The sequence below is a fragment of the Palaemon carinicauda genome, chromosome 16 (assembly GCF_036898095.1).
Source record: "Palaemon carinicauda isolate YSFRI2023 chromosome 16, ASM3689809v2, whole genome shotgun sequence".
Lineage (NCBI taxonomy): Eukaryota > Metazoa > Arthropoda > Malacostraca > Decapoda > Palaemonidae > Palaemon > Palaemon carinicauda.
Genome location: NC_090740.1, coordinates 1362862 through 1390844, shown reverse-complemented (window position 1 = coordinate 1390844; position 27983 = coordinate 1362862). Strand labels below are relative to the sequence as shown.

General features: G+C 40.3%; 2 protein-coding genes across 3 annotated transcripts in view; one reads left to right on the top strand and one right to left on the bottom strand.

The window, feature by feature from the left end:
* Window positions 1-27983, bottom strand: part of LOC137655613 (serine-rich adhesin for platelets-like) — a 488048-nt gene that overhangs the window by 357231 nt on the left and 102834 nt on the right. The window lies entirely within an intron of this gene.
* On the top strand, window positions 140-25177 carry LOC137655609 (transmembrane 9 superfamily member 3-like). The gene is made up of 11 exons (XM_068389512.1): window positions 140-307; window positions 3981-4176; window positions 12330-12452; window positions 14409-14647; window positions 15470-15601; window positions 16331-16497; window positions 18900-18994; window positions 19335-19465; window positions 20250-20458; window positions 21245-21475; window positions 23729-25177. The coding sequence occupies exons 1-11, from the start codon at window positions 224-226 to the stop codon at window positions 23871-23873; spliced, it is 1752 nt and encodes a 583-aa protein (XP_068245613.1). The 5' UTR covers window positions 140-223; the 3' UTR covers window positions 23874-25177.

Here is a 27983-nt window from a genome sequence, read left to right as displayed (position 1 = left end):
ATAAGTTCTTAATTTATATATTAGTAAATTATTAAAGCTTACATGATCAGATATAAATATATTTTATATATTTGTGGAAATGGGGATTTTTGGGTTGTTTTGGAGATTTTTATCATGAGGTTTGGGGATTTTTAGACTAGCCAACCTGGCAACACTGAGTCGAGATGTGCAATTGTAAACATTCCTGAAAGACAGACCTTTTTATTGCCAAACATACGAGAAAATGTTGAAAATGTTGTCGTGGAGGACTTTATTTATCGTCTGCAACCTTTTGTTCGTTGTTGTAGGGGACGAACACACCCATACGGTAAGATGTTAATGGAGAAATGTTGTAAAATGTGTACGGGAAGGCATTCATGCACTGGGTCACACAGGGCCGACCTGTGGTACCCTACTTCTGTCGAGCTATGAACGGTTGCTTTATTTGACCGGTTGCGTATGAGGAAATCGTGATTTTTATTAGAATCCTGATAAAATGTATCTATATTAGATAAATTTTCCATTAATGTACTGATCTATGCTGTTAATGTTGGAATAAATGTGAAAATAGGTTGACACAATTTACCGTACAGTTGTCTGTTGGAATTGGCTAAATCCGACAAGACAATCTATTGTATAATACAGTAGGTTAAAATGAAAATAAACTAGGTTAATATAGTCTTGAAATCTATAAATTACGGTAATTATCACTTACAAACCTTCAAGTATAAGTTAGGCCACAGAATATCAGGTTAGTCATCCACTTTCATAAAATTCTACAAATTTAGTAAATAGATTTGTTGGCAATTCACTTAAATCATCTTTTTTTATTTCACCTATTTAACTTATTTCCAAAGATCAAATAATTGTTTAGAGTACTGTAAATGATGTTCACTTCATCCCAAGACCTTTTAAACATGATCTGATAATGTTGTTTGATAGAATTTTACGTAAACATTTTGCTAAACGGATTACTTTCATTTCATCTCCTAATGAACGACGTAGGTACCCGAAGATGTATCGCGTTTTGAATTTTCTATCTAGTTTCTCTTCCTCTTGTTCTGTTAAAGTTTTTATAGTTTAAATGGGAAATATTTATTTTAATATTGTTACTATTCCTAAAATGTTCTATTTTTCCTTATTTCCTTTCCTCACTGGGCTATTTTCCCTGTTGGGGCCCCTGGGCTTATAGCATCCTGCTTTTCCAACTAGGGTTGTAGCTTAGCATTTAATAATAATAATAATAATTGCTGCTAGGTAAATGAAGGTCAGATCAGAGGGGTACAGTCCTAATTATGAGTAAGAAAACAGCGATCTAAAGTTAGGCGGGGATGCTTTGACCTATGACATATTCCATTGATTTAATTTAAAGTACAACGGCAGATGCAGTCTCCTGCTGTTGAGATGGGATTGAAATTCCCGTTTTCTATGTCTGATTGGCACCTGGCAAACTATTTTCATATATTCAACTATTTAAACTTACCTTAGAGCTTGGTTATGTTGGTTTATCCCTACCAAAAATATGAGTTTTTCATTTAAGAAGTGTATACGGTACAGTAGTCACGCCCTGGTATTCGCTTGGGTTAGGTGTCGCCAATTGAATGCTTCAGATCCGAGGAAAATGGAGGTGTTGTTTGATTTACAGTTTAGATCAGTGCTGGGTTGAAGACTAAACGTTTTTGACACTTTTCACCTTTACATTATCCCATGCTTTTATAGCAAACTCGCAAAGAACATCAAAGAACATAAAAGAAGAAGCAGAAAGAGAGGAGGAACGGGCATTTCGTATGTGAGCAGCTGCTAAGCGTAAACAAAACAATGCAGGCTAGGTGACGTGTGTTCTAGGAAAACAATGATAAAGGATTTGCTTTATTTCATTTATTTTGAATTTATAAGGATACATTAAGTAATATCATCATCTTTACATAACCTATATTTCATAAGGTACCTGGTGTTGCAAAAGCTAGCCTAGGCTATACACAGATGTTTTTATGATTGAGCAGTCGTCTAATACTACCAATATGAGATAAATTCATGAAAAATTGCTCTAATTTTGTACCTCGTCCTATATAAAGGTCGCCTTATACGCGGAAATATACGGTAATAATGACTTTGACGCTAATCGGAACGTCATTTCTATCGGAAATGATTAGCTTCAGAGATACAGACGCCCTTACAGATCAATAAGAGTGGGAGATTACATTGGGAAATTTGGATGTTTAGGATAAGGGGAAAACACCAAGTAAAAACGAAAATAATATCTAAATCTTAATGACATAACATATGTGAAACGCTAAAGAAAAGAAACTCGTATGCAGTTTATAAATGATGAAGTTTACATTATAATAAAAATATAAACTAATGCATAGTTCTTACATAGTTTAATGTTTCAAGGGGAAGGTGGTGGACGGAGTCCATCTGGAAGTCAAGGGGTCTCCGGCCTAAAAAAAGCTCGGGAACCACTGGGCTATAGTGTGCGTTTTATCCTTATTTTATTTATAAGAAGTTACAGGTAGCGGTGATTTACCACGTTTCTTAGAATTAGGAATTGCTAAATATTTACATTTTCCATGAAATTGCTAAATATTTACATTTTCCATGAAATTGCCAAATATTTACATTTTCCATGAAATGTACTGATACAAATTGCAGAAAAGAAGAATTTATTTAAGGTTTCTAAAAAATAATAACAAGTCTTGACTCTGATTCATGAAATTTTGTATAAAATTTATCCAACCAAAAAATGCCAGCAACCTTAAATTTGACATAGTTTTCTGGAATGAGTGTAAAATTACAAAATTGTAATTGATTGGAAAAGCTTGAAACAAAAGAATCAATCAGGTTTCGTTATCGTCCATAATTCCACAACTTCTTAAAAAAATGCTAGAATTTTTTACTCTATTGCTCAAAAATACTGATTATCTCATTGCATGACATCATTCAGATCTCTTTGAAACTTGAAATAAAAGCCCTGATAAAATATACATTGGCAAATATTTCAATAATTAAACAATTTAATATGGTTTTTATGTATTTTTTTTTATTGTTTTGAGGAGATTCAATAACCAGTAAGAAAAATCATAAATTCTTCTCTTGGTGGAAACTGTAATATTACGGTCTACTCATCGCCATAACCTAGACATTTTTATTATTATTATTATTATTATTATTATTATTATTACGAGCTAGGTTATAACCCTAGTTGGAAGAGCAAGATTCTGTAAGCCCAAGGGCTCCATCAGGTAAAAATATCCCAGTCAGGAAAGGAAATAAATAAACTACATGAGAAGAAATGACTAATTAATAGGAAATATTTTAAGATCGCTAACAACGTTAAAATAGATCAGCATACAGTATATAAACTATGAAGACAGACTTACGGTGTCACAGCGTCAATGACCTTAGATGTCTAAATCAATAACAATAACATTACGGTATGTCAGCCTGTTCAACATAAAGCATTCTCTGCAAATTTGAACTTCTAATAGCTTCATGAATGCTTTAACCTATCATGAGCTTGACACACTGACTCATAACAATATTAGGATTTACCAACAATATTAAGATTTACCAACAATATTAGGATTTACCAACAATATTAAGATTTACCAACAATATTAGGATTTACCAACAATATTAGGATTTACCAACAATATTAGGATTTACCAACAATATTAAGATTTACCAAAAATATTAGGATTTACCAAAAATATTAGGATTTACCAAAAATATTAGGATTTACCAACAATATTAGGATTTACCAACAATATTAAGATTTACCAACAATATTAAGATTTACCAACAATATTAGGATTTACCAACAATATTAGGATTTACCAACAATATTAGGATTTACCAACAATATTAGGATATACCAACAATATTAGGATATACCAACAATATTAGGATTTACCAACAATATTAAGATTTACCAACAATATTAGGATTTACCAACAATATTAGGATTTAATATTGACTAAATTAATTTCTTTCCTTTACAGTACAAGGATCTAGAAGAGGTGGTGCTATGGATGAACACAGTTGGTCCGTATCACAACCGACAGGAAACGTATTCTTACTACAGCCTTCCGTTTTGTATGGGTCCAAAAGAAAAAATCTCTCATTATCATGAAACTTTAGGAGAAGCACTCCAAGGTGTCGAACTCGAGTTTTCGGGGTTGGACATTGATTACAAAAGTAAGTCCAGCTGTTGTTACATTGTATTTATCTGAGGAAAGCTTTTATGCAAATCTATTATCGAGTGGTGTTTCAATTATGGAAGCGCAAGTTTATAGCATTTAGTTTTTTTATCTATATATGAGGCAGTAGGAGATTCAGCATTATGAAGCTTCATCTGTGATGGATAAAGGGGGAGGGTGGGCTGTGGAACCTTAGCAGTACCAGCTGAACTCAGGTGAGTCCCTTGTCTGGCTGGGAGGAACGTAGAGAGGAAAGGTCCCCTTTTTTTCATTTGTTTGATGTCGGCTACCCCTCAAAATTGGGGGAAGTGCCTTGGTATATGTGTGTGTGTGTGATATATTAGGCATTCCCTATATTAACAGTTTATCTATGAATCATAATTATTAGTGGGGTTAAGATTATAATTACATAAACAATATTATGTGGGCTGAAAAGTATATAGAATGTGTTTCAAAATGCTAGACCAGATTTGAGATATTTTGAAAAATTAAAGAGTTATCGTTTTAATATCGTCAGTGTTCAAACGCGATTTCCCGCATGAACTCTTACTATAGAGAAGCCTCTCCTGTAAACACAGGACGCCTCTTCTGCAAGAACCAGACGCCTCTTGTTGAACACGGTGACGGGTTAGCTATCGAGTCTACCCACCTCTTGGTGCTCGCAATATTTATCTCAATGGTGAAGCAATAACATGTAAATACTGCTCTGGATATTCTTTTTAGTGTTGAAATATATTACTGATGCAGTATTAGGTTTATTCTTTTAATTTTTTCCATACTAGTATTATTCAGATTTTAGGATGTCCAAATATAAAGTAAGTTACAGTACTTGATGTATAAGTTTATGATTCAGTGAAATTATATCAGTTGTTCTTCATCTTGTGTTATCATGTTAGGATTAGATTCTTGCTAAGATCAATTAGAGGATCGTTTGTTTTCGGTTATTTAAAAGTTTGTTTGTTCCAACACGAAGTACTTACCTCGAACTCCTTTTTTGGAGTATCTGGGATCTCCTCCCATCCGACCAGAATTTTGTGTAGTTTACCCTACTCCCGTTTTCTATGCGGGGCATCTCTGGCGGAGTGATACGCGCCCAGAGATGACCCGGGGTCAGAAAGCATGCTTGCTCAGGTCTCGCTCTTCAGTAAGTTTTTGGTCGCGTTGGCGTTAACACCCCGACGCTCTCTCTTAACCCAGTGCGACCCTTTGTGTCTCACGTGGTCCCTTTGTGTGCTTCCCTAACCTTTCCCTCTGTTTTCCTGTGTCTCGTGGTGTATTACTAGTGCGTTATGGAGCATCCCCGTCGTTGCCCTGGGCCTGTGGCCGGCAAATCGTGTGGCGCTTTCCTCTCTAAGCCCGAAGTTGACCCGCACTCCTTGTGTTCGTCGTGTAGGGGCAGTGTGTGTTCCCCTACAGCCACGTGTCCAGAGTGCGAGTCCTGGAATGAAGTGCAGTGGGTGCGATACGGCCTATCGACGGTCCCCTAGGAAGTCCAGCGTCTCTTCGCCCGGCATCCCGTCGGACAGAGTCTCTCTGCCGTCTTCCCCTACCCAGGGTAGGGGTCGAGGTAAATCTGTTGCGGGGAAGCGGCCTGTGGCCCTTCCCCAGGAGTCTGATTTACCTGACAATGGGATTGTGTCTTATGTCCATGCAAGTGGGGGGCCTGGGGGGGTGTATCCGGGGGACGGAGCCCTGGTGAAAGCAAGTCCCGTCTCGTCGGACGATCCGATGTGGGGTAAAACGGCAGCAGTCTCTTCTCCCGCCTCTTGGGCAGGTTTTTCAGGTGCGTCAGCAGCCGAGGGTGCCGCCGAGAATGACGACTCGCCGCCATCAGACACCCTCGTGTGGGCGCCTCCAAAGATGCCCTTCAGATCGCCCCTGAGGATGGAAGAGGAGTTTGAGACCTGGTTCCCCAGCGAGGAGCTCCCCCGCTCCCCTCCAACGCCTTCAGCTACGTTCCCGGCGGACTTCGTGGTGCCTTCATCGCCGGCCGAACCTCATGCAGAACCACCAGCAACGCGGCAAGATTCAGGCCCTCCAACGAGGTCCTACAGGTCTTCGGGCTCCTCGGTCGAGGCCTACTCCTACTCATCGGAAGACGGAGCCCCGAGAGACCATAGGAGACGGCGAGATAGGTCCAGCAGGAGACGATCTCGATCGCGCTCCCATTCACGGTCTCGCCACGTGAGTAGACGTTCCAGATCCCCCAGGAGGAAGTTCAGGAGAAGTCTTTCGCCGGAGGAGGAATGGGTGCGAGTCTCCTTTCCCCGTAGCCAACTCCTGGGGGTTGCAGCAGTCGCGGGATAGCGTCCCAAGCCCCGCTCACCGGTAGGTTTTGTCGACGAAAGGAAGTATGACCTACGGGGGGACTCGTCTCATCAGGCACCAAGGGACAGGCATAAGTCCACGAAGGTTCCGACTCCACCCGCCCAGCGGGGAGAGTCGCCCCTTTGATCTGATAGCCGCGTCCCGGCCTCAAGATCTTCAATGAGTCGTCCAGAACGGGAGAAACACCTTTCCTCGACGGGCAAGAACGCAGATCCATGGTTCGCCGGAAGAAGAGATAGAACCAGGATGGAGGCCTCCTTTCCAGCGGCGATGCCCGTCCTACTGCCTGAAGTGAGGGGACTGGACCACTCCAGGAGGATGCCTCCTCCTCGTGCGGCTCCCCCCGTCGGAGGTCCTTCGTCACGAGAACTGGGACGCCCAACGGAGAAGGTAGAGGATGGGGTAGAAGGTTCGCCAGCGGAGGTTTCCGCATACAGGAGGGTGATAGGCCTCATCCGACGGCACCATAGGCTGGACGAACCGGAGCCCTCTACTGACGAGGTCTGGCTCTCGAGCCTCAACAGGTTGGTGGATGCGCCTGTACAGCAGAGACTCGCTAGCCCTCCCTTTAGCAAGAGATGTGAAGCTGGGATTGGCGCACGTTAGCAAGGTCGTGGCCAACCATGCGGAAGCCCCCAAGAACCAGAGTGCATGTAGATTTCTCCAGGCCTGAAGACGCAGTCCCGGTTCTACTTCCCGGAAGGACACCGCGCGGGGGACCTGCGCAGTGGAACCAGCAGTCGCCGTCTTGGGACAGGGTGCAGCAGAGGAGAGGGCTACCACGGCACCGGTTTGTTTCTCCCCTGCGGAGACTGCCATGATGGAGGAGCTGTCCAGGGACTTGATCCACATGTCATCGTGGCTGGATTGGTTGGCCTCCACGCTGGTAGGGTTCCAGTCCTCGCATGACCTCGCAATCCCGGAAAATCAGGCCTTGCTGAAGGAGCTGATTAGCTCGGGAGGTAAGGCCCTGAAGTTCCTTTCCCATCAGTCGATAACACAAACTGCCAACTGGATACTGAGGAAAAGGGACACAGTGCTCAGCAGGCTTGTAAGGAGGCTCCCCGACAGGGAAGCGAGGTCCCTGAGGAGCCTTCCACTGTGGGACGAGTCAGTTTTCCCCCTCAAGGAAGTGGAAGAGATAGTGGAGAGGGTGAGGAAACTAAAGGATGTGGCGGAACCCAGGCCCCCGCCAGCAAGAAGACCTACCCATAGAAGAGCTCCTTCTGACGTCCCTCTCCCTCCTCGCGCCTCACCTAACCAGCCCAGGAGAGACGCCCCTACTACATCCTGGCAGCAACCTTTGCAGCCCTCCTGTAGGGGAACGTCGGCTGCGCAGTCAGCATTCAGGCCCTCCTATTCAGCCGCCAGAAGAGGTCGTTCAGGCCGCGCCTCTCGAAGGAGATAGGGAGAGAGGCCCCCTACTCCTGCTGAAGCCTCAGGTGGGGGGATGCCTCAAACGTTCTTGGCAAGCTTGGCGGGACCCGGATTGGACCCGTGGACCGTGACAGTCCTGAAAGAAGGGTACAGGTTGCCCATCTTGGTGGACCCCCCACCTCTGATACCAGATCTACAGGCGGAATGGTTGGCACCGAAGGACCCCTTGAGAAGGACGGCCCTGCAAGAAGAGGTCTCTGCTATGCCGGCAAAAGGGGCAATGGAACCAGTCAAGAATCAGGTCCAGGGTTCTATAGCAGACTCTTCCTGGTGGAGAAAGCGACAGGGGGCTGGAGACCGGTCATAGACCTCTCAGCCCTCAACAGGTTCGTGTTCAAGATGGACACTCCGAAGTCGGTCCTAGCGGCCTTGAGGGAAGGAGACTTCATGATGTCCATAGACCTCAAGGATGCATACTTCCAGGTCCCTGTCCACCCCTCCAGCAGGAAATACCCAAGGGTAAAGTGGGGTTCCCAAACGTTACAGTTCAAGACCCTCTGCTTCGGTCTATCCACAGCCCCTCAGGTCTTCACGAGGATCTTCACGACAGTCTCAGCCTGGGCGCATGAACAGGGCATCCGCCTGATTCGGTACCTGGACGACTGGTTGTTGCTTTCATCCTCAAGGGAAGTACTGAGGGGGCAAGGCGCGAAGCTCCTGCAGTTCTGCAACGTCCTGGGTATCACCATCAACCTGGAGAAGTCCCAATTGATACCCTCCACCAGGATGACCTACCTTGGGATGGTCCTGGACTCCCGGTTGGCGAGAGCATTCCCTTCCGCGGAGAGACTGGACAACCTGAGACAGATCCTACGGCCCTTCCTGTCGGGTCAGCCCAGGAGAGCCAAGGACTGGCAGAGACTGATAGGTCACCTCGTGTCATTGGAGAAGCTAGTCCCACAGGGGAAACTCAAACTCAGGGGAGTACAGTGAAACCTGAAGGAGGCCTGGAACCAGAGAGACTCCCCGCACAAGGAAGCGAAGGAGGTCCTCGAGTGGTGGCACGACACATCGAACACCCTCAAGGGGATGCCCTTCGCGGCCGATCCTCCGGAGATTCTCCTGTTCACGGATGCATCAAAGGAGGGTTGGGGTGCTCATCTCCTCGACAGCACAGCGAGAGGAAAATGGGGAGCCAAGGAAAAGAACCTGCACATCAATGTGCTGGAAATGATGGCAGTGCAAAGGGCATGCCTAGAGTTCGTTCAGAAGCTCCGGGGAAACACCGTGGCACTGATGTGCGACAACGCCATGGTGGTGGCTTACATAAAGAAGCAAGGAGGACTAAAATCGAGGGAGTTGTGCGGCCTCACGTTGGAGTTCCTGGAATGGTCCGAGGGAGCAGATCAAGATCCCGGCCAGGTTCATTCCAGGGAAGAGGAACGTCCTGGCTGATGGCCTCAGCAGAATGGGTCAAGTGGTGGGGTCCGAGTGGTCCTTGCACCCAGAAGTGGCCAAGACTCTGATTCAGAAGTGGGGCTTGCCAGTAATAGACCTCTTCGCCACCAGGCTGAACGCACAGCTCCCCGTGTTTTGTTCTCCTGTGCCAGATCCAGGAGCGGCGTTCGAGGACGCCTTCCAGCATCCTTGGGACAACCTCGACGTTTACGCCTTCCCTCCCATCGGAATGCTCAGACAAGTCCTCAACAGGGTGAGGAGAGCGGACAACCTGTGGATGACTTTGGTAGCGCCCTGGTGGCCGGAGAGAGTGGTTCGCGGATCTAAAGGAACTGGCGCGCCTTCCACCTTGGCCCCTTCCAGACAGGTCAGACCTTCTCCAGCAGCCACACTTTCAAAGGTTCCACGAAAACCCTTGATCCCTCTGCCTTCACGCGTGGAGGTTATCGAGCGTCTCCTGAGGAAGGAAGGGTATGTGGCGAAGACCGCAACGAGGATGTCGGGTTACCTGGGACGGTCGTCAGCCGCTGTGTACCAGGCTAAATGGGCGACCTTCACGAAGTGGTGTGTCGCAAAGAACATCAAGCCGTTGAAAGCCTCCATCCCGGAGATAGCTGACTTCTTAGTCTATCTCAGGGACGAGGTAAATATGTCCATCCCAGCCATTAAAGGAGTCCGAGCCGCCCTAGCACAAGTCTTCCTCCTGAAGGGCATCGACCTAGGTTCCTCCAGACACATCTCAATGCTCATCAAGAGCTTCGAGCAATCATGCCATCCTCAAGCGGTTAGAGTGCCCCAGTGGGACATGACTGGGGTCCTGAAGATGTTGTCGGAACCTCCCTTCAAACCCCTAAAGGATATCTTAGACAAGGAGCTCACCCTCAAGACAGTTTTTCTGCTAGCACTGGCATCGGCAAAACGGTTAGGGGAGCTTCATGGACTTTCATACGAGGTGTCACGCTCGAAGGGCTGGCGTGAAGCTACCTTCAAGTTCGTACCATCCTTCGTGGCCAAGACCCAGAACCCAGCAGTCTGGGACCCCAAGTTTGAAGGCTTCTTGGTGCCGGCAATCCCACGTTCAGACAACCCGAAGGACTTGCGGCTGTGCCCTGTCAGAGCAGTACGGAAGTACTTGGAGAGGACAGCCAGGCTTAGACCCGAAATCAAGAGTCTGTTCGTTTCTTCAGGATTAGTGAAGAAACCAGTCTCCAAAAACACGATCTCCGTCTGGCTATGGCAAGTGATCATGAGAGCCTACAGTAGTGCAGGGATTCCTATTCCGGGTAAGCCTAGACCCCACGACATCAGAGGTCTGAGTACTTCGTTGGCCTTTGAGAAGAACATGGCAGTCGGCCAAATCCTGCGGGCGGGTACTTGGGCCAATCAGTCAACCCTCACAGCTCACTACTTGAAGGAATGCTCGAGGAGGTCCTTGGACGGATTCTCTCTCGGTCCCGTCATTTCAGCGCTTCAAAAGGTTTAAAGGTGTAGCCCCAGGGTAACCACGGGCAGTAAGTCCAAGAGACACAGGTTCCTTCCTTACCCTCCCTGTTCCCTTATTACCCTCCCTGAAATGACACTAAACCCTTTAACTACTAGGGCATACATCGTCAGTGAATGGATACGTCTCCGAGGATTTTTACAGAGGTGAGTTACTTGGACACTAAGATAGTTTTTTGGGTAGTTTTCCCTATTTCTCGTGTTTTCTCTTGGAGGGTCAGCAGAACCTAGCCTCCTATCTAGGTTCCCCCCTTTTCTTGCCTCATCACAGTCTCTGGGTCCTGTGGTACACTCCCACCTCCTAAGGTATAAGTCTCCTAAGAAAGTAGTTTGAGGTTAGTACTTCGTGTTGGAACAAATCACAAATTTTAAGTAATTTGTATTTTTCCTAACAGTACTTACCTCGAACTACTTTCGGGTTATGGCCCGCCCCTCCTACCCCGAGTGCTTTACAGGACTTAATAGAAACCTATCTGACAAAACTTACTGGAGAGCGAGACCTCAGCAAGCATGCTCTCTGACCCCGGGTCGTCTCTGGGCGCGTATCACTCCGCCAGAGAAAACGGGAGTAGGGTAAACTACACAAAATTCTGGTCGGATGGGAGGAGATTCCAGATACTCCTAAGAAAGTTGTTCGAGGTAAGTACTATTAGGAAAAATACAAATTACTTAAAATATGTGATTTCTTTAAGTTTTAAGGAGACTTTAATAATATTGTAATTATATGGATATCTTAAAATCTTTATTTGATGAATTTTCATTTGTCTGAACTATGTATCAGAAGGTTAGAGCAGTTCCCTTCGTAGTTATATGGATACTTGACAATCTTTATTTGATGAATTTGCATTCGGCCGAACTATGCGTTAATAGTTTTCAGAATCTTAGAGCAGTCCCCACTTCTCTGTTTTGTTTAGAAGCATAAATCACAACTGTAAACTATAATAAGGAAGTATAGTATCATTCTGTAAAAATCAGTACTAAGGTATAACTGAAATTGTATGTTCACCGAATTATGTTTATGCATTCATATAAGGTTTTTTCTTCTTCTCATTAATATTCATCTCAACTTCCATGAAGTTTTCTTAACCCTTTTACCCCCATAGGACGCACTGGTACGTTTCCCAAAAGCCATCCCTTTACCCCCATGGACGTACCGGTACGTCCTTGCAAAGAAATGCTATAAAATTTTTTTTTTTCATATTTTTGATAATTTTTTGAAAAAATTCAGGCATTTTCCAAGAGAATGAGACCACCCTGACCTCTCTATGACAAAAATTAAGGCTGTTAGAGCAATTTAAAAAAATATACTGCAAAATGTGCTGGGCAAAAAAAAACCCTTGGGGGTTAATGGTTGGAAATTTCCAAATACCCCGGGGGTAAAAGGGTTAATATTCAAAGCCTTCATTGTAAAAGAATATAACATACAAAAGGATAGAGTGGTTTTTGTGATGTATTAGTTCATGGGTGTAATTACTTTTAATTTTTCAGGTGATGTATCAAAAACCACGTACTGTGAAGTGGAGTTGGACGAGCTCCGTCTAAAAACGTTTTTGTATGCAGTGAAGAATCATTATTGGTATCAAATGTACATTGACGATTTACCAATATGGGGTAAGTTTTCATTATACATTATTTATACGTACTGAATAACATTGCAAACGAGTTATGTTGAACAGGCTTACGTAAGTCTTTTATTGTTTATATGTGACATATCTGTTTTGATGTTACTGTTTTTAAAATAATTTATTAGTTAATTTTTTCTTATTGTTTATTTATTTCCATATTTTCCTTAACTCACTGGGCTATTTTTTCCTATTGGAGCCCTTGGGTTTATAGCATCTTGCTTTTCCAACTAGGATTGTAGTTTGACTAGTAATTATGATAATAATAAACAAGCATTTTCATATTTTAGTTCATAAAAGTTGGCAAATTTATGCTCAGTTAAGTTTTGGATTTTTAGTTTTATCTTTTATTACTGTTTTGCAATTCAAAACTACTATTTTTGAATTTGTTAATTTCTACATATTTTCATTTTTATATTTGAATTTCTAATCTTGGCTGTCATGGCGTGTTATCTGGATTTTATCAGTGTTCATAGAAATGGATCCCAATTAACACTTAAGATTCAGAACATGTCAATGATGGGTTATCTTTGTTTGATAATAGATACAGAATACAAATTATTCACAGATTATACATCCTGGTATTAATCTACTGGCGGCAAACGAGAGTAAACGAAGCTAAAAAGGAAATGATATTACAGCTAGAGAGTTATGGCATCTTTGACTGGCCAGACAATAGTATATTGGATCCTTCTCTCTGGTTACGGTTCATTTTCCCTTTGCCGACACATACACCGAATAGTCTGGCCTATTCTTTACATATTCTCCTCTGTCCTCATGCACCTGACAACACTGAGATTACCAAACAATTCTTCTTCACCCAAGGGGTTAACTACTGCACTGTAATTGTTCAGTGGCCACTTTCCTCTTGCTAAGGGTAGAAGAGACTCTTTAGCTATGGTAAGCAGCTCTTGTAGGAGGAGGACACTCCAAAATCAAACCATTGTCCTCTAGTCTTGGGTAGTGTCATAGCCTCTGTACCATGGTCTTCCACTGTCTTGGGTTAGAGTTCTCTTGCTTGAGGGTACACTCGGGCACAATAATCTATTTAATTTCTCTTCCTCTTGTGTTGTTAAAGTTTATATAGGCGATATTTATTTTGATGTTACTCTTCTTAAAATATTTTATTTTTCCTTTTTTTCATTTCCTCACTGGGCTATTTTCCCTGTTGGAGCCCCTGGGATTACAGCATCCTGCTTTTCCAACTAGGGTTGTAGCTTAGCAAGTAATAATAATAATAAAAAGGAAATTATAGTAAAAATAAGTCTAATTTTGACAGTAACTATAATTTGAATAAAGAGTGGAGTCAAATGAACAACCATGTAAAAGTTACTATTTATCAAAGGTAAAAGAACCTTATCCAATGGAAGTAGATTTGAGTTATGAAGATACAAAAATCAGTTTTACAAAAACTATTTACTGTATATTAGGTTACCTTTACAGAGAATTTTACAGGTTCATAACATATGGAATTAATTCTTTATAGAAAACACCAGTCATTCTTATGATGAAGCAAACAAATTAAAAATCAAAATATCGTTGTCTCTCTCTCTCTCTCTCTCTCTCTCTCTCTCTCTCTCTCTCTCTCTCTCTCTCTCTCTCTCTCTCTCTCTTTTTTATTCTTATGTTACCAACTAGCTAATTGTTTCAATCAAGAATATTTACACGATTTGCTGTCTTTTTCCAGTCTCTCTGTCTTCTTATAGTATTACCCAATCTATTAGAATTTCCAGGAGGAGGAAGAAGGGGAAAGAAGTAAGAAAAGGAGGAGGAGGAGGAGAAGGAAGAAGATAAACAAGAAGAGTTGTTCAGGTGACTGCGATGCTTGGAATAACTCATCGTGGAGTAATTTCTTAATCATTCCCTTCGAGATTAGTGTCCGTGGTTACAAAGTCAAATTCTGAGTTTATAAAATTTTAACATTTATTATTCTTTGAATTCACAGGAATTGTCGGAGAAATCGATGAAGCAAACGACGCCTATTACATATGGACCCACAAGAAGTTTGATTTAGGCTACAATGGAAATCAGATTGTCGATGTCAACCTCACTTCAGAAGTTAAACATAAGCTCGAGTTGGGAGCAAAGCTGAAGTTTACCTATGAAGTCAATTGGAAAAAGTCTGGCATCAAATTTGAAGATCGTTTTGATAAATATTTGGATCCCAATTTTTTCCAACACAGAGTAAGTAGGAATATTGTAGAGTTGAACCTGTATTGGAATCTTCCCTGAAGAAAGGAATTAATTCGCAATTGAAGTCACAGGCTCAAAATACTGTAACTTTTATAGTACATAAATACATATACCAAGGCACTTCCCCAATTTTGGGGGGTAGCCGACATCAACAAATGAAACAAAAACAAGAAAGGGGGACCTCTACTCTCTACGTTCCTCCAGCCTAACAAGGGACTCAACCGAGTTCAGCTGGTACTGCTAGGGTGCCACAGCCCACCCTCCCACATTATCCACCACTTCTATAGTAACAAATTTAAAGTAAAACCAACTGTATTGTTAATAAAAAATTCCTTTACAGTACACATTATGTTCAAAACGATACAGTTATGTTTATGTTGGAGTGGGCTACCATCTACGTTTGCTTAGATAATATTGACTCCCACAATTTTTTCTGATAAATATTTTATTAATTGATAAGTAAGAGGGCCCATTACAGATGTAGTATTTTGTTATACTTTTATACTTTAATGAAGCTTCATCTGTGGTGGATAATGGGGGAGGGTGAGCAGTGGCACCCTAACAGTACCAGCTGAACTCGGTTGAGTCCCTTGTTAGGCTGGGAGGAACGTAGAAAGTAGAGGTCCCCTTTTTTGTTTTGTTTCATTTGTTGATGTTGGCTACCCCCAAAAATTGAGGGAAGGGCCTTGGTATATGTATGTATGTATGTACTGTAGTATCATTTAGCAATGAGATTAGTGGAAATACAATAGACTTGTTTTTGTGCGATGGTGAGTGGTCGAGTACTGTATACCGTATTCTTTCTTTTTTCAGATTCACTGGTTTAGCATTTTCAATTCGTTTATGATGGTAATTTTCCTTGTCGGGCTCGTTTCTATGATTTTGATGCGAACACTGCGTAAGGATTATGCCAGATATTCAAAGGATGAAGAAATGGATGACATGGTAAGTCATACTATTGTACTATTAGTAGTGGTTGGTTCTTGAGTTTAGTCGATGATTTAAAAATGTTTGTCGTGTAAGATTATTATAAACACTTAATATATCATCCTAACTGTCAAGCCCCTCACACAGTTTGAAATCAACTCGATACAAGCCTCGGTCACTAAAACTTTAATAAACAATGACACGGCATTCTTGGAAAAGGCGTTGTATGAACTCTGTATTATTAAACCCAGCATCTCTCCTTGGTCTTAACTCATTGTTCCTGTCTGCAAGAAGGACAGTAGTATATGGTTGTTTGTGGACTATAGTTTTTTTTAGGCTCTTTCCTTTACTTAACCGCTTCCTTTAGAGTGCTGGTCTCAGCTTGGTGAACCACTGGTCGAATTCACGGAAATAAACAGAATTTTAATAAATGATTTTATTTCAGTACTTCCCTTGTGGTTTATCTGATTTTTGCCTGTTTAATGGTGTTTGTATGGAATACTTGAGTAGATAAAAGATAGAATGTAAGTGTTAAGGTATCCAACGGCTTTTGTGCCTTCCTTCACAATAAAGTAGAAGATGAAAAATATACAATACAATATCCACTGCCTTAGAACAGTTAAAAGTATTACGATTTATGTATAATATTTTGCTTTGATAAGCACTTATTTTTTCAGTTAGTGAGAGATTGGGTTCAAAGTGTTAGGCGTCCCAAGGATAACGTCGTATTATGGATTTTTTTTACAGGAACGTGACCTGGGAGATGAGTACGGATGGAAACAAGTCCACGGTGATGTTTTCCGGCCTCCGTCGCATCCGATGCTCTTTTCATCGCTAGTAGGGTCAGGCTACCAAATGTTGACAGTTTCATTTCTTGTTATTCTGCTGGCTATTGTTGGAGAGCTTTATACAGAGTAAGTTGATATGTATTTAGTTCCATTAATCTTGCCTTCTCATTACCTACACCAACGAAGTTGGAAGGAGGTTATGTTTAATCCCCTGTGTGTGTTTGATTGTGAACAGCTTCCTGGCCACAATTTTAATCGTAGAGGAATGAAACTTGCAGGGATTAACTATTATATAAAAAGCTGGAAATTATTAAATTTTGGAAGATCAAGGTCACGGTCAAGCAAAATGTTCAATTCATGTTATCAGCCATAAGTTAGTACATCGTTATTACAGGCACTTCAAACTTGGTCATATTTGAGTGTATGAAAATCTACAGCAATTAATACATGTCAAGGTTGAGCAAAAGTTCGAGAAATAAGCTGCTGCTGCAGAGGCCTGGGCTTTACTAAGTGCCCCTGTTGTTATAATACTGTATGTTATTAACCCTTTTACCCCCAAAGGACGTACTGGTACGTTTCACAAAACTCATCCCTTTACCCCCATGGACGTACTGGTACGTCCTTGCAAAAAACTGCTATTTAAATTTTTTTTTTGCATATTTTTGATAATTTTTTGAGAAACTTCAGGCATTTTCCAAGAGAATGAGACCAACCTGACCTCTCTATGACAAAAATTAAGGCTGTTAGAGCAATTAAAAAAAAATATTCTGCAAAATGTGCTTGAAAAAAAAATAACCCCTGGGGGTTAAGGGTTGGAAAGTTCCAAATAGCCTGGGGGTAAAAGGGTTAATTTTGAAATGTCAACAGCACATTCTAATAATGAAAATAAGCAAATTATAAGAATTTTCTCTCGTCATGGAACTGCCGTAAAGTATTGCCACCAATTTGCCCTTTCTGGAGACAAATGAAGGACGACGGGTTCTGAGAAAAATCCAATAAAGAATGTGACTCCAATTAATCTGGTTGTACTTTTTGTATCAACGTACCAATCTCTTGTTAATTTGTTTTTACTGTAGTTTATGGTTGATAAAAGTGAGAGTTTACATTTCAATATTATTTGAATAATGTATGTCTTTATTTGGTAATTTATCCAGATGTCTTATCATCATCATCTCCTCCTATGCCTATTAACGTTAAGGGCCTCGGTTAGATTTTGCCAGTCGTCTCTACCTTGACCTTTTAAATCAATACTTCTCCTACTTCATGCTCCATAGTCCTCAGCCATGTAGGCCTGGGTCTTCCAACTGTTATAGTGTCTGGTGGAGCCCAGTTGAAAGTTTGGTGAACGAACGAATCACTCTTGGGGAGTGCAAAGAGCGTGCCCAAACCATCTCCATCTACCCCTCACCATGATCTCGTCCTTATATGGCACTCGAGTATAGTTACTTTTCTAATCTTGTCCTCTCATTATCTTTTATGAGAGGCAGTTTAGTTAACACAGTCAATCCTTATTTGTTGTCCAATTCTTTGGCACTGATTTTTCATTTTTTATTTGTTATCAATCTGTCAAAAAGTTGGTACATGCAATTGATAACTATTTTTATTCGAAGATACGATAAAATAGATTATAATTTAAAAATATTGGTTTTGTTCATATTTCAAATGTTAAATATTTGTGTTAAAAGTTTGCAGTAAGATCAAAAAGTTTTCTTGTGAAACAAGGCAATGTATTTCTCAGTAGGAGTGGGTAAAGAAAGATGGAAATGCATTCGTTTTCAGCGAGAGACATGTAGAATAAAAGTGAGAGAATGGTGGAGGTTTACATGAAGTTAGGATTGAGAGAAATGCATGTGTTTTCGGTCTACTTACCAAACCCAGATGATTAACCCTTTTACCCCCAAAGGACGTACTGGTACGTTTCACAAAACATCCTTTTACCCCCATGGACGTACTGGTACGTCCTTGCAAAAAACTGCTATTTAAATTTTTTTTTGCATATTTTTGATAATTTTTTGAGAAACTTCTGGCATTTTCCAAGAGAATGAGACCAACCTGACCTCTCTATGACAAAAATTAAGGCTGTTAGAGCAATTTATAAAAAAAAACATACTGCAAAATGTGCTTGAAAAAAAATAACCCCTGGGGGTTAAGGGTTGGAAATTTCCAAATAGCCTGGGGGTAAAAGGGTTAAAATCAAGAATTTTGCAAACGCCAACAGATCCTTTGATATAGGTGACGTAGCCTTATGGGATATTAAGAGAAGACTTACCCCAAGCATAACTAACCAATTGGTCATTTATCAAGCTTAGCTAATGGGAAAAGAATTAAATTCTCTTATTAAAGAATAGCTATTGTTGGAATGAGTTGTGAGTTATGGAATCATAAACATTTTGGATATCGATAAAACTGCTGGAATAAATTGTTAAGTTTATATAATTTCTTAGAAAGTGGTGATCGCATCATATAAATTTAGGTATCAGTGTGATATGGTTCTGTACTTTACCTGGCTAAGATATGTTTATTTTCAGGCGAGGTTCCATGGTAAGCATTGCTATCTTCATTTATGCTGCAACTTCCCCTGTAAATGGCTATTTTGGAGGATCGCTATATGCACGGATGGGAGGTAAGTCATTTGAAATAACTGAAATCATTTAGATTTTTTATTTGATATTTAGGGGTGAATGATGTGAAGTCGGAAATGGCTTTTGATTTTTTACGAACAGTTGCCTATACTTCCTAAGTGAGACGGCTAATTGTTGGGAGCTGGGGGGTTTATATGCACATGCGAATGGTTGCTGGGTATTTTCTATTTGTCTATTAGACAAAAAGTCTCGATGTCTGGAGCATTTAAAGATCAAGATTATTGGGTTTAAAAAAAAAAAAAAAAAAATCTGAAAAATTTGATTCTATACCATACTTTGTTTTCCTTCATAGGTAAAAATGTCTCTACTTTCTTTTCGTAGGTAAAGTTTGGATTCGTCAAATGATGATGTCAGCACTTTTCCTTCCAACACTTGTGTGTGGTACAGCTTTTTGTATCAACTTCATTGCTATATACTACCATGCTTCCAGGGCAATTGCATTTACAATTATGGTAAGTCATCATTGGCAATATCAAGTTCTTAATTTCTCAGTGCACATTATTTCAGTGAATCATACCTGCAGTGACATAGCTAATATTGTATGTTCAAAATTCGAGGTATTCAACCTTAAAAATGAAAGAAATTAAGTTTATCTCTTTCCCTATGTTGATGGTGAGAACCTGTCTCCCTCTACATGTACGGCATCATATGATATGAAGCACTGACCTCATTCTTGTGCATTTTAGCTTTACTTTGTTAGTAACATTTAAAGTAAAGGGCTTACTTTGATAGGAATATTGATGAAAGATTCTCTCTCTCTCTCTCTCTCTCTCTCTCTCTCTCTCTCTCTCTCTCTCTCTCTCTCTCTCTCTCTCTCTCTCTCTCTCTCTCATTATTTTTAAGGTTTAGAAGCTCAAGTTTTGAATAATTAAATATATTAGCAATGGGACTTCCTGGTAAGCTGGAAAATAATGAAAATGTATTAATGTATAAGAATTCATTGTTTTCACTATAAATTTATCATTATGATTATGAAATCTCTCTCTCTCTCTCTCTCTCTCTCTCTCTCTCTCTCTCTCTCTCTCTCTCTCTCTCTCATATATTTTTAGGTTTAGAATCTCACATTTTGAATAATTAAATATATTAGCAATGGGACTTGCTGGTAAGCATCAAAATAATGAAAATTATTATTAGAATTCATTATTTCCCTTATAGATTTATCATTGTGATTTTGAAGTCCTTGCAATGTATTCTATCTTCATTACAGTAATTTTGTTGTCTTTTAATCTCTTTCAGCTTGCAGTTTTATGCATCTGCACATTCGTAATACTCCCTCTCACGTTGGTGGGTACTGTCTTGGGAAGAAATCTAGCCGGACAGCCTAATTACCCTTGCCGAGTAAATGCCGTACCCCGTCCCATTCCCGAGAAGAAATGGTTTATGGAGCCATTAGTCATAATACCTCTCGGTGGAATACTTCCATTTGGATCTATATTCATAGAAATGTAAGTATAGTAAAGGCTTTTGAAGTAACAGTGGTTTAAACAATCCCACTTAAGGTACTGTGTCTAACAATGAAGTGGCTTCTACTCTTAAAATGATAAAGTACTAAGGTTTAGTACATCATTCCATGTTTGTTATAAACAGTTACTTCTTGATTAGAGCACCAAGTTTTGTTTTGCTGTTGGCTCTTGCAAGGGACAGTGTCATTGCCCTAGCAGGCTGGATAATGCCCTAGAGACTGACCATATACATATGATCAGTACCCAAGCTCCCTTCACCATAACTAGAACCAGGGAGTGCCAGGCAATGGCTCAACAGGTAGACCCATAGGCTCCCCTAAAATTTCCATCCTTAGCTCACAGTGATGGTAAGTTATAGACACAAGAAACTAACAAGTTTGAGGGGGACTCGATCTCCTGTGAGGGGGACTCGATCTCCAGTGAGGGAAACTCGATCTCCTGTGAGAGGTACTCGATCTCTTGTGAGGGGTACTCGATCTCCCGTGAGGGGGACTTGATCTCCCGTGAGAGGGACTCGATCTCCCGTGAGGGGGACTCGATCTCCCCTGAGGGGGACTCGATCTCCCGTGAGGGGGACTCGATCCCCCGTGAGGGGGACTTGATCTCCCGTCTATGACAACCCCTTAAAGACTTATGTAAAAATGAGTTGTTAAACACAGTCTTGTTTGAGAGTATATGGATTAGCATAGGGTTTATGTTGTCATGGTAGGCTTAACTGTTTTGTTTTTTTAATGTCTTTGAGGAGTCAAATTTCTCTTTGTCTTTCAGGTACTTCATCTTCACTTCATTTTGGGCATACAAGATATATTATGTATATGGTTTCATGTTGCTGGTGTTCGTGATTCTCTTGATCGTCGTTGTATGTGTGACTATCGTGTGCGCGTACTTCCTTCTAAATGCGGAAGACTATAGATGGCAGTGGACAAGTTTTCTTGCTGCGGCCTCAACGGCAGGATATGTTTACTTCTATGCAACATATTACTTTTTCTTCAAGACAAAGTAAGTGTGGTGAATTTCATGTTTAATTATATCAATGGAAATATACAAATTAGGCAGTCTAAAAGTACTCTTAAGTTTAATGTTTGTTCTTTTATTTTGCTTAGTAGGTATAAAACTATTTCAAAAAATGTTCATACAATCAGTGCCTCACACATTTTATTGCAAAACATTCCTGAGAGAGAGAAAAAAAATTAGGTCTAAATTCTGTTACTATTATTATTATTATTATTATTACTATCCAAGCTCCAACCCTAGTTGGAAAAGCAAGATGCTATAAGCCCAGGGGCTCCAACAGGGAAAAATAGCCCAGTGAGGAAAGTTAATAAGGAAATAAATAAATGAAGAGAACAAATTAACAATAAATCATTCTAAAATAAGTAACAACGTCAAAACAGACATGTCATATATAAACTATTAACAACAACAAAAACAAATATGTCATAAATAAACTATAAAAAGACTCATGTCCGCCTGGTCAACAAAAAAGCATTTGCTCCAACTTTGAACTTTTGAAGTTCTACTGATTCAACCACCCGATTAGGAAGATCATTCCACAACTTGGTCACAGCTGGAATAAAACTTCTAGAGTACTGCGTAGTATTGAGCCTCGTGATGGAGAAGGCCTGGCTATTAGAATTAACTGCCTGCCTAGTATTACGAACAGGATAGAATTGTCCTGGGAGATCTGAATGTAAAGGATGGTCAGAGTTATGAAAAATCTTATGCAACATGCATAATGAACTAATTGAACGACGGTGCCAGATATTAATATCTAGATCAGGAATAAGAAATTTAATAGACCGTAAGTTTCTGTCCAACAAATTAAGATGAGAATCAGCAGCTGAACACCAGACAGGAGAACAATACTCAAAACAAGGTAGAATGAAAGAATTAAAACACTTCTTCAGAATAGATTGATCACCGAAAATCTTGAAAGACTTTCTCAATAAGATAACTTTAGTGTGTGTTTGGAGAGAGAGAGGGAGAGAAATTTGTTTAGGTTTAAATTATATTACTATTCATAGAAAACTTTACTATTTTAACAAAAGGTGATTTCATTCCTTTTTATTTTATTGGATTTGAATTTATTATTATCTAAGGCAACAATGCATCCAAATAAATCTTTATTGGCGGAATTGATATAATGATAACTGAAATCAAAAGTAGGCAGCATATAATTACCTACACAAGCTCCTTAATGTTTCATTTTGAGAGACTAGCGAACCATCCGAGTTACCGCAGCATAGGGTACCTTTTCCATCTGAGTCCCAAAGTGATCCATTAAATTCTGTATACCTTGGTCAGTATTCTGTTGCATTAATCAGCTTGAATTCCCACATAAATTGTAATTTGTGAATATTAGCAATATAGTTGTGAAGAAACACAGCATATTTTTAGTAAGAGCAAAAAGGTTTTATCATACGAAAATAATCTTGTTTAATGATTTCCCACCTCTAAGCACTGCTGATCTCGGGTTGTCTTATATCCAGTATACAGTATGTGGACAAAAATTGCAGCAGGTGATTGATAGACATTGGAGTATTTAGGTGGTACATATGTTGTGTTGCTACCATTCTTCTGTCTAAAGCTAGCAAAGTCTGCGACATGTTTTGGGGATAAACAAGTCTAAATTTTGTATAAAAAATAATTTTTATTACTTTAAAGGAAGGAATGGTGCAATTAGAACTGCACTACATGTGTGTATATGTATTTGTGGCTACTTAAGAAGGTCCTCAACTTACAGACATTTGGAGATACAAACACAAAATCCAAATAAAATAATAAATCTCTGATATTGTATTAAAAGTTCGTTATGAAATATTGAAATAAAACAATTTTATAATTTAATGCATTAAGCAAGACCATGTTTGCCATGTGAAACGGTACTATCTGTTAACTTTTACAGCTGAAAATTCTAGGCATGCGACTTCGTTGAAGCGTACCCAAGGCCAAAATTATACAAATTTCAACTTTCAAACAGCATTTTGGAACCTATTCGGGGTGAAGATTGCCATGTGTCGTATCAGGATATACGTCCCCTGATATTGTGCGATATCCTTAAGAAAAATTTTAAGGATACTCGCGCCAGGAGTTAGAATTCTGGAGACCTATGGTCAATTCTCTGGGAGTATCACTGTAGCCGAATATCCCTTAGAAAGCTGCCAATAGGAAGCTTCCATCAGGACGACGTAAGCTGAGGACCTTCTTATACTTGACTGTATAATTTTATTAAATATTTTATCTCTCTTTCAGGATGTATGGGTTTTTCCAGACTACCTTCTACTTCGGTTACATGGCCCTCTTCAGTGCCACCTTAGGCATCATGTGCGGAACCATTGGTTACGTCGGCACCAGCAAATTTGTCCGGAAAATATATTCTACTGTGAAGATTGATTAGAAGTTATAAATATGTTTGTAAAAAATGGACAGTATATTGAAATATCCCTGTTTTAGAAAGGTTATACTGCATGAGAGCTGTATACCAAGTATTGAATGGAAAGTATTGGTGTTCCACAAAACTTTATTAGTGTGATATAATAGTCCAATGAATAGAGTATCCAGTTAATTATTGCACTGAAAATTTTCATTGGAAGAGTGAATTTCAGTACCAAGATTTTTGTAAGAGTTTTTGGCAGAGTGGGCCATTAAACAGAGCATTACTAAACAGAACTGTAAATTATTGTTAGCAGAAAATGGTGGAACCTGTGATGTTAGTACAGGTGTACATTCCTGAAAAGTGGATGTTTTTCCAGTGAAATTATTGCCATTGTTTGATCCATAGACTAATAATAATACAGTAATGCCAAATAGATATTTACTATTATTTAATAGATACTGTACTTTATTGTACATTGCTTTTTGCTCTGTATAAAGGGAAATTGCATTTTTTCATTTGTCTTGCATATGGATATACACTTGTATATTTTTTCGCAGAATTCACTTTTTTGAAATATTTATACTTGTGATAGTTTATTGAAGTGCAGTCAAGCAGAATTGACAGACATACAAGGACTGAAGAACTAGGTTCTGATGCTGCAGGTCTACTGTTATGCAATTTTATTTTCAGTTAATTTATCAATTGATATTTGATAAAGAGTGATTAAACATTATAATAGCGGTCAGTTTTATGCAGTGAAATGAATGCTGTGGTTGGGAGTTGGTTCACTAGTGTGGCATTATTGTAATCTCTAAGATCTTCTCTAGTAATTGATTTTTTGAAAGTTCTTGCTTTTTTTGTTACCAGGTCAAGAGCCATTTTTTTTCTTCCTATCACTTTCGGGGTGTGAAAGTCATAAATCTGAATGGATCTGCACAGGTTTAAGAGATGAATCTTAGAAGCCTTGATTGTTTTTGTTATAGTTGTTGAAATACAATGATTTCACATTTTATCAGTGTGCTGTGGGTGATCATTTTCAAAGATATATTTATTTATTTTTATTTGTTAGCACAAATACTAGCTGCATTCCTGTGACCAAACCATTTTCTATGTGTCCTTGTAAATACAGAAAATTATTATTTACTCTTCTTGTTACATGACTGCTGTTGATTGGTTATGTAACATCTGTGCCACCAAATTTATTATAGTGGCAAATGCAGTGGTAATAAGTGAAAGTGCCTACTATAGTGGAGCACAAGCTATTTATTTCCTTTGGATTACTTGCTAAACAGATTTTTTAAAAATATTCAAAGGTTTTACCTGTATTTGGTTGTTTTCTTTAAATCTTTCCTTATTGTTTTTATGTTGTTCTTACCTATAGAAGTCACAATTGTACCCATCCAAGGGAAAATGGGTGGTAGAAGTTTAACTCGAAGTTTCGATACCTGCAGTTTTGTTTAATAATTTGTTTTTGGTCAAAATACTTGAAGCCAGATTTATTGGTTATTTCGTCTTCGATAAGGATAATTACAGCCATGTTCTTGCATTTCTCTTCAGGGAACTTCCTCCCACCTAGGGAAAACTCCCAATTAAATTACTCTGTTTGTATCCGCATAGGAACAAATGACAAACATTTAAAAAAAAAATTTGTATTTTTCCTAGCTATACAAACCTAAGTCATCTAATGTGTACTTCCAGTCACGTCCACCCCGCAAGTCCTGACAGGAATTACAGCGAGGTATCAGCCTGAGCAACAACATGGCTAACCTATTCAGTATGAAGAAGGGAGAGGTAGCCATACAGGCTTGCCACACCCTTGATAATTCTTCAACTGGCTTCACCCAGAAGTAACCCAATTACATAACTTGAAAATCGCTAAGAACGAACGATAGAGAGAGAAAGGAGCCGAGCCCATCTGAGAGACCTACGAAAGGTCGTGAATAATAAAACTGAATAATATAAACAAAAAGGGGCAAGGCCCCCCTCCAAAATCTCAAAACTCATAGATCTGGTACTTAACTTAGATGGAGGGACAGGGGAGTCCGACATCTTAAGGTAAATCCAGAAAAAAACCCGGTAAATACACACACAAGGTAAATAACGGCTATCATAATTGCGTGCTAAAAAGGAGTGACGTCACTGGCGTGGGATTGTTAGTAGTAGTGGGAGGTTGAACGTCACCTCGCTGTTCGGGGATTTTGACAGGAGATATCTAAATGGTGCGAGGCCTCTGGTTGTGATTTATCACGCCCCAGTATTATATATCGACACCTTTTATAGGTGAGCGAGCTGGGTTCAACCTGGCATCCCTATGCAATTTTTTCTCTGGTAATATATAGCAGTTATATACCTTAGAAATGGTGCTAGAGGAGCATTTCACTGGGCGACACGGGTCTCTCGCCCAGAAATAGATTTTTCCTTCGTCAAAATCCCTTTATTATAACCAAGAAAAATAGAAATTGTTTTCAAAATGCGTAGTTCCGACACGAATACAAACCCTTTCACTCTTTGCAGGGGATATTATTTTGGCGAATGCTGAATATAACTACATATCACTAATTAGAGGGGGATAGACTAACCACTTCGCTCACACTGGTCGAGTGACATCACTTTATTTTGGCTCAGAAGAGATCGGGCGTAACTACCATGCTTGAGAAGTACTCTCTAAAAGAGGTCCAGAACAGGTATCCAGGCTTCTACAGTCGACTATTTCTTGTCAAGAAGGCATTTGGAGGCTGGGGATCAGTCATAGACCTCTGAGTGCTGGTAATGGGTTTATACAACAAACTACGTTTAGAATGGAGACTTCTCAAGTGGTCAGACCATCAGACTTCTTGATAATGCTGGATCTCACAGATGCATACCTCTAGATCCCAGTCCATCAGTAATCAAGGAAGTATCTAAGGTTTGTCTTCGACAATAGGATATACCAGTTCAAAGCGCTGTGTATTGGCCTATCCATAGCACCTCAGGCCTTCACTCGGATCTATTCCATGGTGTCGACCTGGGCTCACAAGAATGGCTTCAACTAGGAGACAGTAGCAGCAGCAGACTTTGCTGGTGTGTTCTTGGTTCGACTGATGAACACCCAGCTTTCTTCTTCCCCTTCAGTGCATACGTCTGCCACTGGCCCAGAAGCCAAGATCAACATTTGGAATATGGGGATGCCTGCAAACAGACATTATCCTTAGAAGAGGAACAGAAGGAGTGTGGATCCACAGCTGATGTTCACCCTTACCCTGACAAACGGTCAATTCTTGCTTAAATTCCATTCTTAATAATCTTTCAATTTCCTAGAGAGAGAATTACAAAGTTTTGTAAGGAACTGTCGATACAGGTGTACAGCACTCGACAGCGTCAGAACCAAAAAATCAAGTGAATCTTCTCCCACAGGAGAGGAGGTGGGGCTCCATGCTCTGCACCCTCGTCAGTTTGTTAACTCCCCGTTACCCAATTCCAACAGCAGATTCCAGGTCAGGCCGAAACAATTTCATTAAAGAAAAAGGTTTTATATGCTGCATAGGAACAATAAATGTAATGTAGATTTATTTTGTACTATTTACTGTAATATTCAAGGATGAGTGACAGTCGGCAAAGATGTTAGGAGGGGTATTACTATAGCCGATATGAAAATGTCTATAAAAGCAAATTAACACTTCAGCACCTATTGGCAAAAGAAAAGGAATTTGGAATGAAAAAAGCAGAGAGAGAAAGAAGTGTTGACAGTTGGTTGCGAGACAAGTTGGGAGGAGGGGTTGGGGTTAGCCCTGAATGCAGGAAAAGGATGTGATGAAAGTATCAGGCATATGAAGAAATCTGGTTGGATGTAGCAGTCATGAATGTGCAGAAAACATTCACAGCCAATGTGAGCTGATCGGATGAGCTCTGCTAGCTGAGAGGGGAGGCCCCAGGTAGGAATTGGAGTGGTGATTGTTCTCAGGATAGCAACTGGAAAGGTTTGTGCAAGGATAAGGACAATGATGATGAAAGAGTATAGGGAATAGCATGACAAAGGTTGGGGGGAAGAAAGTGAGTTCTGGTGATGGACGTGACATGCAGTATATAAATAGTAGAGTTAGACATGGAGCATATAAATAGCAAAGGGTAAGGAAGGTGATTACTTAGTCTGTG